Source organism: Planococcus citri, chromosome 3, assembly GCF_950023065.1.
Source record: "Planococcus citri chromosome 3, ihPlaCitr1.1, whole genome shotgun sequence".
Classification (NCBI taxonomy): Eukaryota; Metazoa; Arthropoda; class Insecta; order Hemiptera; family Pseudococcidae; genus Planococcus; species Planococcus citri.
Window position 1 is genome coordinate 46,620,375 of NC_088679.1, and position 12,345 is coordinate 46,632,719.

Sequence of the window (12,345 nt, forward strand, 5' to 3'; positions counted from 1 at the left end):
ATTGATATTTTGATAAATTGAGTATGAATTAGTGTAAAGTTTGGAGTAGTGACCATATTTTACAAGTACCTACATTACATTACACATTAGGTTAGGATGTGAATCTCGCTTATTGCATTACATTTGTGTTGATTCACTAAATACATTTAGCTAAAGCAAATCACCTGCAAATGGTTTTTGTTCAATTAAATTGATAGATATGAAAACTCTTTCAAATGTGCCAATATATATATGTACGATAAAAGTCTTGCAAATTTAAATCAATTGTATTATTATTATAGGTAATTTATTAATTATTGGTAATCGCGTATGTAACTGATAACTGATAACAGCGTAGCGCGTTCCTTCCTACAGCCAATCAGAGAGGCGTATTTTTTAGCATGACCAGTTTCCAAGTAAGGAATCCATATACGCCATGTGAAATCACCACTAACAAACCACGGAGCAACTAACTAAAGTTCTAGATTAGGGAAGTATACGCATACGCCATTTTGGTTCGACACAACGGATGTAAACAACATCAGAGCGTATGTATGTATACAATCTTACGAGTAAAAAATGCAATTTTTTCGATTGTTCGCGGGTTCAGGTGAATTTTTAAGTAGTTTCAAGCTAAAGACAATGAAATTTCCTATCGATTGATGTTAAATTTTTGTTATTTCGCGAAAAATTGACGATTTTATGAATACTTCTATTACCCGATTTTTTCATACTATATGTGTCAATTTTAAACTAAAAATACTCAAAATCTTCAGTGAACACACAGGTATTTTAATGTATCAAAATGTTCGTAATTTCATCGTCTTTAAAATGGGCGTTTATCGAAAGCTCTACATGCAACCGTTCAAAAGTTGTAGAAGTTTAAAGTTGCGAAAACAATGCAAAAACCAACCGCGGATGGTAAGTATTGAACTTTGAACTAGAATTACTCAAAATTTTCAACGAACACATAGGTATATTAATACAGCAAAACGTTCGTTATTTTATCCTTTTTTAAATGGGTCTTTACCGAAAGCTCTACCTTCTACCGTTCAAAAATTCTTGAAGATCAAAGTTGCGGAAAATGTTCTACAATCAACACTAAGTGACTGATAACAGTGATAACACAATTTGAACACTTTCCGCAACTTTGATCTTCAAGAATTTTTGAACGGTAGAAGGTAGAGCTTTCGGTAAAGACCCATTTAAAAAAGGATAAAATAACGAACGTTTTGCTGTATTAATATACCTATGTGTTCGTTGAAAATTTTGAGTAATTCTAGTTCAAAGTTCAATACTTACCATCCGCGGTTGGTTTTTGCATTGTTTTCGCAACTTTAAACTTCTACAACTTTTGAACGGTTGCATGTAGAGCTTTCGATAAACGCCCATTTTAAAGACGATGAAATTACGAACATTTTGATATATTAAAATACCTGTGTGTTCACTGAAGATTTTGAGTATTTTTAGTTTAAAATTGACACATATAGTATGAAAAAATCGGTTAATAGAAGTATTCATAAAATCGTCAATTTTTCGCGAAATAACAAAAATTTAACATCAATCGATAGGAAATTTCATTGTCTTTAGCTTGAAACTACTTAAAAATTCACCTGAACCCGCGAACAATCGAAAAAATTGCATTTTTTACTCGTAAGATTGTATACATACATACGCTTTGATGTTGTTTACATCCGTTGTGTCGAACCAAAATGGCGTATGCGTATACTTCCCTAATCTAGAACTTTACAACTAACGAACTTGCAACTGAGTATGGTCGGAGCAAAATTCTGTTATTCGCCGGGCATCCGCTTGGAGCGCTAATGTCGCCACCCAATCAGCGCAGGACGAAGAATCCGTCAGATTTTAGGGAAGGCGCCTCTATAAAAGCAACCTTATCGGTCTACGTAGGTACACCGTGTGTAGACCGCGTATTTTACCGTAAAACCGGTTATTTCAAATTCAATACATACTCATGTCCTTCCGTTCCTATTAAATAAAGAAAGATGGTTTTATTTTCATGCGGAGGTGAAATACTAACATGATCCTGGTATGTAATACTCTGTTTAAGACGGTTATTTATATACGTATTACTTTTCATTGCATTTAAAGGGTAATTTAGAAAATACGAATCATTATTTTTTAATATTATTCCCAGAAGAGTGAGTGTCTATTTGAATCACAGTATTGTACACGTATTTTAAACTTTGATGAGCTACAACTTTTAAACCATATCGAGAACCCTATGATTTTATGGCATGATTTTGTGCAGAAATTTATCCTCTTTCCAACGATATGAAATTTGTTGAAATCCGCATAGTTTTTCATCGCTTCATCGCTAAAATTGAATATTTACGAGTTGAAAAAGCTGATTTTGGGCTATTTTGAACTTTGAAGCGTTAGAACTTTAAAACTAGATCGACAACACCGACATTTCATTGCGTTATTTTGTGCAGATTTTTAAGCGCTTTCCAACGGTATGTAATTTTTTGAAATCCTCATAATTTTTCATCTAGAAAAAAGCAATTTTTCAAGACGAAAATGGTTAAAAATGAGCAAAATGGCCGTTATTTTGAATAAAATTATCCAAAATTTTTTTTTGAGGATACAGTATGGTAGAAAAAATTTAGCACAACACAACGATACTAAAATCAGAAAAATTCACCGAATAGTTCGCCCAAAACTGCAATTTTTCGTCTTGAGCGTATTAATTTCTTGTTAAAATTACAACTTGACAAGGTACACCACAAATGTAGACCGCGAGGTTGCCTTTTGAACTTTGAGGCGTTAGAACTTTCGAAGCAGATCGGGTACCCCCATGTTTGATGGCGTCATTTTGTGCAGAAATTTATCAGCTTTTCGATGATATGAAATTTTTTGAAATCCGCATAGTTTTTCATTGCTAAAATCGCATTTTTACGACTCGAAAAAGGCGAATTTGGACCATTTTGAACTTTGACGCATCAGAACTTTTAAACTAGATCAACAAGCCCAACATTTTATCGCGTCATTTTGTCCAAAATTTTATAGGCTTTCCAACGATATAAAATTTTTTGAAATCCCAGTAATTTTTCATTGAGAAAAAAGCATTTTTACGAGATAAAAAGGGTTGAAAATAAACAAAATGACCCTTAAATTGAGTAAAATTTATTAAAATTCATTTTTGAGGATACTGTATGGTAGGAAATATGTAGCAGTGCACAACGATACTAAAATCAGAAAAATTCACCGAATAGTTCGCCCAAAACTGCAATTTTTCGTCTTGAGCTTATTAATTTCTTGTTAAAATTACAACTTGACAAGGTACACCACAAATGTAGACCGCGAGGTTGCCTTTTGAACTTTGAGGCGTTAGAACTTTCGAAGCAGATCGGGGACCCCCATGTTTGATGGCGTCATTTTGTGCAGAAATTTATCCTCTTTCCAATGATATGAGATTTTTTGAAATCCGCATAGTTTTTCTACGAGAAAGTAGCGTTTTTGCGAGTTGAGAAAGGTGATTTTGGTCGATTTTGAACTTTGACGCATCAGAACTTTTAAACTAGATCAACAAGCCCAACATTTTATCGCGTCATTTTGTCCAGAATTTCGTCAGCTTTCCAATGATATGATATTTTTTGAAATCCGCATAATTTTTCATCGCTTAAATTGCAATTTTTCAAGACGAAAATGGTAGAAAATGAGCAAAATGGCAGTTATTTTGAATAAAATTATCCAAAATTTATTTTCGAAGGTATTGTATGGTAGAAAAACTCCACCTCGACCAAAAGGTACCAAAGTAATAAAATTCCACCGAATAGTTTGCTCAAAACTGAAATTTTCCTACTTAAGCTCTTCTTTTTTTTGCTAAAATTACCACTTGAATCAGGTACACCGCAAATGTAGTCCGGAGGTTGACTCTTGAACTTTGAGGCGTTAGAACTTTCAAAGCAGATCGGGGACCCCCATGTTTGATGGCGTCATTTCGTGCAGAAATTTATCAGCTTTTCGATGACATAAATTTTTTTGATATCCGCATAGTTTTTCGTCGCTAAAATTGAATATTTACGAGTTGAAAAAGCTGATTTTGGGCAATTTTGAACTTTGAAGCGTTAGAACTTTAAAACTATATCGACAACACCGAAATGTCATTGCGTTATTTTGTGCAGATTTTTACGCGCTTTCCAACAGTATGTAATTTTTTGAAATCCTAGTAATTTTTCATCGCTTAAATTGCATTTCTTCAAGACGAAAATGGTTGAAAATGAGCAAAAAGGCCGTTATTTTGAATAAAATTGTCCAAATTTTATTTTCAAGGATACTGTATGGTAGAGAAAATTCAACCCAACCAAACGACACCAAAATTATAAAAATTCATCGAGTAGTTCGCCCAAAACTGCAATTTTTCGTCTTGATTGATGCAATTTATAGCTAAAATTACAACTGAGCACAAGGTACACCGCAAATGTGGACCAGGAGGTTGCCTCTTGAACTTTGGGGCGTTAGAACTTTCGAAGCAGATCAGGGACCCCCATGTTTGATGGCATCATTTTGTGCAGAAATTTATCCTCTTTTCAATGATATGAAATTTTTCGAAATCCGCATAGTTTTTCATCTCTAAAATGGCATTTTTACAACTCGAAAAAAGGCCAATTTGGACCATTTTGAACTTTGACACCTCAGAACTTTTAAACTAGATCGAGAACCCTATGATTTTATGGCATCATTTTGTGCAGAAATTTATCCTCTTTCCAATGATATGAAATTTTTTGAAATCCGCATAATTTTTCATCGAGAAATTTGCAAATTTTCCACACAAAAATGGCTAAAAATGAGCAAAATGGCCGTTATTTTGAATAAAATTGTCCAAAATTTATTTTGGAAGGTACTGCATGGTAGAGAAAATTTAACCCAACCAAATGACACCAAAATTATAAAAATTCACCGAGTAGTTGGCTCAAAACTGCGATTTACCTACTTGAGCTTATTAATTTCTTGCTAAAATTACAACTTGAAGCAAGTACACCACAAATGTAGACCGCGAGGTTGCCTTTTGAACTTTGAGGCGTTAGAACTTTTGAAGCAGATCGGGGACCCCCATGTATGATGACGTCATTTTGTGCAGAAATTTATCCTCTTTCCAAAGATACGAAATTTTTTGAAATCCGCAACGTTTTTCATCGAGAAAGTAGCGTTTTTGCGAGTTGAGAAAGGTGATTTTGGGCTATTTTGAACTTTGACGCATCAGAACTTTTAAACTAGATCGACGAGCCCAACATTTTATAGCGTCATTTTGTCCAGAATTTCGTCAGCTTTCCAATGATATAAAGTTTTTTGAAATCCGCATAATTTCTCATCGCTAAAATTGCAATTTTTCAAGACGAAAATGGTTGAAAATAAGCAAAATGGCAGTTATTTTGAATAAAATTATCAAAACTTTTTTTTGATAATGTCGTGTTTTTATTACTCCATTTACTGTGATGATGGTTAAAACGATCAATTGCGATTGTTTTTTGACCAGAAATTTTTCATTACTCATGAAGAGAATCGCTGGTTTGTCCTCCTACCCAGCAATTAGCGAACTGAAAATAATGTAGCAGATACTTTCTCTGGCAACGAAAAATCGAATGGTCGATTTCGAACTTGATGTATGTATGTATTTTTATTGTCTAACAGCAATGTAGAAAAAATCTCGCTACACAAAAACGAAAATAACAAGATTTGTCAATAGGAGAAATACGTTGCATTTTGTTTGATACCCCGCTGAGCGTCGCGTCGCGCCAATAGTCTAAATCCATTCACATTCTGCATTCAGTGCACAATGGATGAATGCACTAACAGTAAACTACTGAAAACGCATTTAACCAGTTACCAACACGTACTTTTAAATAAACAGCACAAAATGAATTACCCTCGTGATAATTCATTTTTCTCAATTTTCCTCAAAAATGAATTTCAATTAATTTTTTATTCAAAAGAAGGGTCATTTTCATTTTGCATATTTTCAACATTTTTCATCTCATAAAAATGCTACTTTCTCAATGAAAAATTATGAGGATTTCCAAAAATTTTATATCGTTGGAAAGCTCATAAAATTCTGCACAAAATGATGCCATAAAACATGGGGGTCCCAGAGCTGGTTTGAAAGTTGTAGTGCATTAAAGTTCAAAACAGCCAAAAATCACCTTTTTTATCTTGAAAAATTGCAAATTTCTCGATGAAAAATTTCGAGGATTAAAAAAATGTTTATACCATCGGAAAATAGATAAAATGCTGCACAAAATGGCGTCATAAAAATGGGGGTCCCCGATCTGCTTCGAAAGTTCTAACGCCTCAAAGTTCAATAGGCAACCTCCCGGTCTACATTGGTGGTGTACCTTACTCAGTTGTAATTTTAGCTAGAAATTGCAGTTTTCAAGACGAAAAATTGCAGTTTCGAGCCAACTACTCGGTGAATTTTTCCAATTTTGGTATGATTATGTTGCGCTGAATTTTTTCTACCATATTGTATCATCAAAAATAAATTTTGGTAAATTTTGTTCAAAATAACGGCCATTTTGCTCATTTTCAACCATTTTTATTTCGTAAAAATGCTTTTTTCTAGATGAAAAATTATGCAGATTTCAAAAATTTTTATATCATTGCAAAGCTGATGAAATACTACACAAAATGACGTGATATAATGTTGGGCTCGTCGATCTGATTTAAAAGTTCTGAGGCGTCAAAGTTCAAAATAGCCCAAAATCACCTTACTCAACTCGCAAAAATGCCATTTTAGTGATGAAAAACTACGCGGATTTCAAAAAATTTTATACCATCGAAAAGCTGGTAAAATGCTGCACAAAATGGAACCATCAAACATGGGGGTTATCGATCTGCTTCGAAAGTTCTAACGCCTCAAAGTTCAAGAGTCAACCTCCGGACTACATTTGCGGTGTACCTGATTCAAGTGGTAATTTTAGCAAAAAAAAGAAGAGCTTAAGTAGGAAAATTTCAGTTTTGAGCAAACTATTCGGTGGAATTTTATTACTTTGGTACCTTTTGGTCGAGGTGGAGTTTTTCTACCATACAATACCTTCGAAAATAAATTTTGGATAATTTTATTCAAAATAACTGCCATTTTGCTCATTTTCTACCATTTTCGTCTTGAAAAATTGCAATTTAAGCGATGAAAAATTATGCGGATTTCAAAAAATATCATATCATTGGAAAGCTGACGAAATTCTGGACAAAATGACGCTATAAAATGTTGGGCTCGTCGATCTAGTTTAAAAGTTCTGATGCGTCAAAGTTCAAAATCGACCAAAATCACCTTTCTCAACTCGCAAAAACGCTACTTTCTCTATGAAAAACTATGCGGATTTCAAAAAATTTCATATCATTGGAAAGAGGATAAATTTCTGCACAAAATGACGCCATCAAACATGGGGGTCCCCGATCTGCTTCGAAAGTTCTAACGCCTCAAAGTTCAAGAGGCAACCTCCCGGTCTACATTTGCGGTGTACCTTGCTCAGTTGTAATTTGAGCTAGAAATTGCATCACTCAAGACGAAAAATTGCAGTTTTGGGCGAACTACTCGATGAATTTTTATAATTTTGGTGTCGTTTGGTTGGGTTGAATTTTCTCTACCATACCGTACCTTCAAAAAAAATTTTTAGTCAATTTTATTCAAAATGTCGGCCATTTCGCATATTTTCAACCATTTTTGTCTCGAAAATTTGCAAATTTCTTGATGAAAAAGTATGCGGATTTCAAAAAAATTTATATCATTGGAAAGCCCATAAGATGCTGCACAAAATGATGCAATAATATGTCGAGGTTGTCGATCTACTTCAAAAGTTCTAAAGCATCAAAGTTCAAAATGGTCCAAAATCGCCTTTTTCGAGTCGTAAAAATGCGATTTTAGCGATGAAAAACTATGCGGATATCAAAAAATTTCATATCATCGAAAAGCTGATAAATTTCTGCACAAAATGACGCCATCAAACATGGGGGTCCCCGATCTGCTTCGAAAGTTCTAACGCCTCAAAGTTCAAGAGGCAACCTCCCGGTCTACATTTGCGGTGTACCTGCTTCAAGTGGTAATTTTAGCAAGAAATTAATAAGTTCAAGTAGGTAAATTCCAGTTTTGAGCCTAGTATTCTGTGAATTTTCTTCGTTTTGGTTTCGTTGTGTGGTGCTGAATTTTTTCTACCATACAGTACCTTCAAAAATAATTTTTAGTAAATTTAATCCAAAATAACGGTCATTTTGCTCATTTTTAACCCTTTTTATCTCGTAAAAATGCCTTTTTCTTGATGAAATATTATGAGGATTTCAAAAAATTTTATATTGTTGGAAAGCTGATAAAATTCTGCATAAAACGATGCCATAAAATTATAGGGTTAGCGATCTGATTTGAAAGTTGTAGCTCATCAAAGTTTAAAATACGTGTATAATATTGTGATTCAAATAGACACTCACTCTTCAGTCTTCCTAAAATTCAAAAATAATGATTCGTATTTTCTAAATTACCTTTTAAATAATTAAATGTAATGAAAAACAATTGTGAATAAATATCCGTGCGAATAATAATAAAATAAATAATCTGGAACTGAGACACACTACAGTCATGATAGAATTTCACCTCCGCATGAAAATAAAACCATCTTTCTTTATTTAATAGGAACGGAAGGACATGAGTATGTATTGAATTTGAAATAACCGGTTTTACGGTAAAATACGCGGTCTACACACGGTGTACCTACGTAGACCGATAAGGTTGCTTTTATAGAGGCGCCTTCCCTATAATCTGACGGATTCCAGGACGAAGTGGTTTGTTGATGTTTATTTGACATGGACGTACGGCGCAGCGAATACTATTTGTAACATTTATACAATGCTCTATACTAGGAAGTGCCGCTGTAACTAAAAATTGGAGGGGAGAGGAGGATACGAAACCTATCCGTCGAAATTGGAAAAGCGATCGCTGAAGTTGAATCAATTAAATTGAAAAATTTTACCATAAATTTACGAATGATTGACGAATGGACTGAACAAAAAGTAATAGAACACGATCACAAATAAAATAAAGCACATTTCGCAGCAAGTTCCTTTCAAGTTTCAACAACTAGATGAGATTACCTACCTGTTGGAAATTTTTCTCAAATTTTAATCGTAACAAAATTCAAAACGCTGAATAAGAATAAATAATTTATACATTAAAAATAAACATTGTAAGTAATAAACTTGAAAAATGGTTTTACTCAAACGAATGTACAAAATAAATACAAATTTGATATTGGTATTGCACAGGTTTAGGTATAGGTATGTAATGTACATATCGATACCCTAATTCTAACACATCGTATAATCCACAAGCAAACAATTTTTCAAGACTCAAATTGAATGGAATATTATGAAATGATGAAAATTTTTTGCATGCTACGATTCCATTAGAAATGTGACGTAAATGTTTTTCTACATTTCAAGTGGAACTGTTGCTCGAAAAATAATAATCTGTTCAAATTTGAGTCCTGAAATTTTTTTGCATTGGCGTATCGATAGTTCGATACACAATACATACACATTGTTCAAAAAGTAACGTTAATTACATATTTTAAAAAAAACTCCTAACATTTTCAGAATATAAAACAATAATGAAATTATTCACGAACAAAGATCACAGATTAAAATTTAACATATGTATTTAGAAAAAAAAATTGTAAACGTAGAGCTGAAATACTCGAGTAATGTGGATGTTTTAAAGGCACGAGTATATACATACTGGCTTTTTGTCAACAGACACTTCTTATTACTAACTATATTAAACCATTACAAGACTAGATTTGACTTTAAGTACAAAAAGTAACAACTGCAAAACAGCTGACACAAATTTCAACAATTGACGTTGCATAAGGAACACAAAGGATGACATAATTATTATAGCATGATTGAAGGTACCACATAAATTACTAGCAGTACGCTAATAATTTCAATAATTGAAATAGGCGGTATCAAATATACATACTGTTATGCATCTTTTCATTTGAATAATACTAATACATAATATAAACATTTTGCTCCTACTAAATGTAATCAGCATTCGAAACATTATTCATAAAACAAATTCGGGTTCTTCGCTGTTATTGGATGAGCCGCTTCTACGAGCCAATAGTGGTGTCCTTTCATTCGCTTCATGAAATTCTTGAACACGATAAGCATTCCAACGAGACAAAATCTGATCGTGGGGCTTTTGGTATACTAAACAGTTAAACAATGCTTGCAATGGGTTCATAATAGCCTGAAATAGACATCATTGATGAAATACTGTACTTTTTACTACAAAAAAAAAACACGTAATTACATACCATTATATACCATAATGAGACAATCACTCTTCTAGGTAAATTATCCCAATTACTGTATAATAGAACGGTGTTCACCAAATTGGGTAACCAACAAGCATAAAATGTCAAATTGATTAAACCAAATTTGATTTTAATCATATCGACAATAAGGCGTTCTTTGTTTGTATACTGAGACAGGTACTGTGAAACGATAAGATGTACAGAGGATGTGGCAGATATGTATAACACAGGATTCACAATCATTACAAGAAGCATAGGCAAATAAGAAACTATGTAATTGGGAAAGAATTTCCAAAAACTGTTTTCCGCTGAACAAAAACAACTGAAATAGAAGTAAATTGATGTTAGGAAAAAAATTTCATCATTAAGAAAAGTACAACCACAAAAAAATAATTACTTCGCGTTGGGATAATACAATATAAACAAGCCAATGAAAGTGAAAATGGCAGGTAAAATCCAAGCACAGAAGTGGTAAGTTTTGCGGTAAGATGGTTGTTCTCTTAAGGCTAATCGTATGTCAATAGCATATATCAAAGTCCACATCCAAGAAACCACATAAAAATACTGAACCCAAAACTGAAAAATATAAGAGATTATTTTAAAGGATACACTCAATTAACAGATATCAGACATCAGTTGAATATTTTTATATATAATTATTCTGATGCATAAACCAACAACTCAAACTGATAACATTTCGATAAAAACATTAAGCGTGATCGTCATTACGAGAATAGATTCTGAATTCCTTACACATTTTCATTTGAACCGAAAGTACGTAGATAAATTCTCATAGAAAACCACCTAATTCGGATTTCGGTGAACCAAATTATTTTACAGTTGATTTTTTATAACTCGTTGGAATGCAGTATGTTATTTTTTCGAGTGGAATTTTCCACGCAAAAGGTGATACAAACAGGCTTTGATATGTTAAATAGAAAATATTGAGTTGAACTCAAAAGTTACGTGTTACGTCCGAGGTGACTGGAGCCTTGAATGTCTTACAATTTGGACATTAAATACACCGAATAAGATAAAAAGTTAATTAGCTTCGATTTCTTAAAATAATTTTATGTGAATTCATACCGATAAGAGATAACAGTAGGTCACAGTGCCTTTTATTCTTTGCACCATCGCAGGTACCATCAATCTGATCAGCGAACGGGCAAATATACCTGGAAAGATACAAAAATAATTATTAGACTTTGGAACGACGAACGATTAATCGGAAATGAATGCGACTGTGGTTCTCACCTAAAGATGCGAAAAAATCTGCTACAGCCAGCCACACTATAGTTTTCCGACCCCTTTGTGATGCCCAACTTCCATTATCACTCAAAGCTAGGGAAATTTGAGGTAAAATCTGAAAAATAGACAAGGTTGAATACTTGAATCAATATACACTAAAAAGAAACGCTTTTACCAACCTGATAAATAGCACCACCGATTCCACATAATGACGATAACATACAAATGTAATTGTAAGGATCAGAATCAATTTCTACCATCATATCATAAAATTTGGTCCATTTTGATGGTTGCTTACAGCAAAACGCGGGCATTAGCGGATCCGTCATTTTAATTATTTCTTATTGCATATCCTTATAATGACAAAATAATAAACTAGCGCCGAATGTAAGATTCGAAATATGAGAATGATTTAAACAAAACTCTGAACGAAAGTTAAGACGAAGCCGCTACAAACACGGACTGAACACATACATACCGAATTGAAAAATTTGAATTTTGATAAAAATTCGGAGACTCGGAGTTACGTTACAGGTGATCACGGAAATAAAATTCAATACTTTGATTTATGAAATCTGAAGAACCAACAGCAACGTTGACATCACTTTTCAACAACCAATCATGTAGACTCTTCGAACATGATTTCATTTTACGAGCTTTGATTGCTCGAAAATTACATTTCGTCATTTGAGCTGGAAGCAAGAAATTCAATTCTTTCGATTTGATTGGTTAAACCAGTCACGAAAACTGATATCAAAATTTGTAGACCACTGCATTGCATGAACCTCTA

General features: G+C 33.3%; 1 protein-coding gene across 1 annotated transcript; it reads right to left on the reverse strand.

Moving 5' to 3' along the window:
- Positions 1-9,137: 9,137 nt before the first annotated feature.
- On the reverse strand, positions 9,138-12,112 carry LOC135842150 (G-protein coupled receptor 143-like). The gene is made up of 6 exons (XM_065359533.1): positions 11,735-12,112; positions 11,562-11,670; positions 11,394-11,482; positions 10,705-10,883; positions 10,308-10,629; positions 9,138-10,240 (listed from the first exon to the last, which is right to left on the reverse strand). The coding sequence occupies exons 1-6, from the start codon at positions 11,882-11,884 to the stop codon at positions 10,055-10,057; spliced, it is 1,035 nt and encodes a 344-aa protein (XP_065215605.1). The 5' UTR covers positions 11,885-12,112; the 3' UTR covers positions 9,138-10,054.
- Positions 12,113-12,345: the final 233 nt, after the last annotated feature.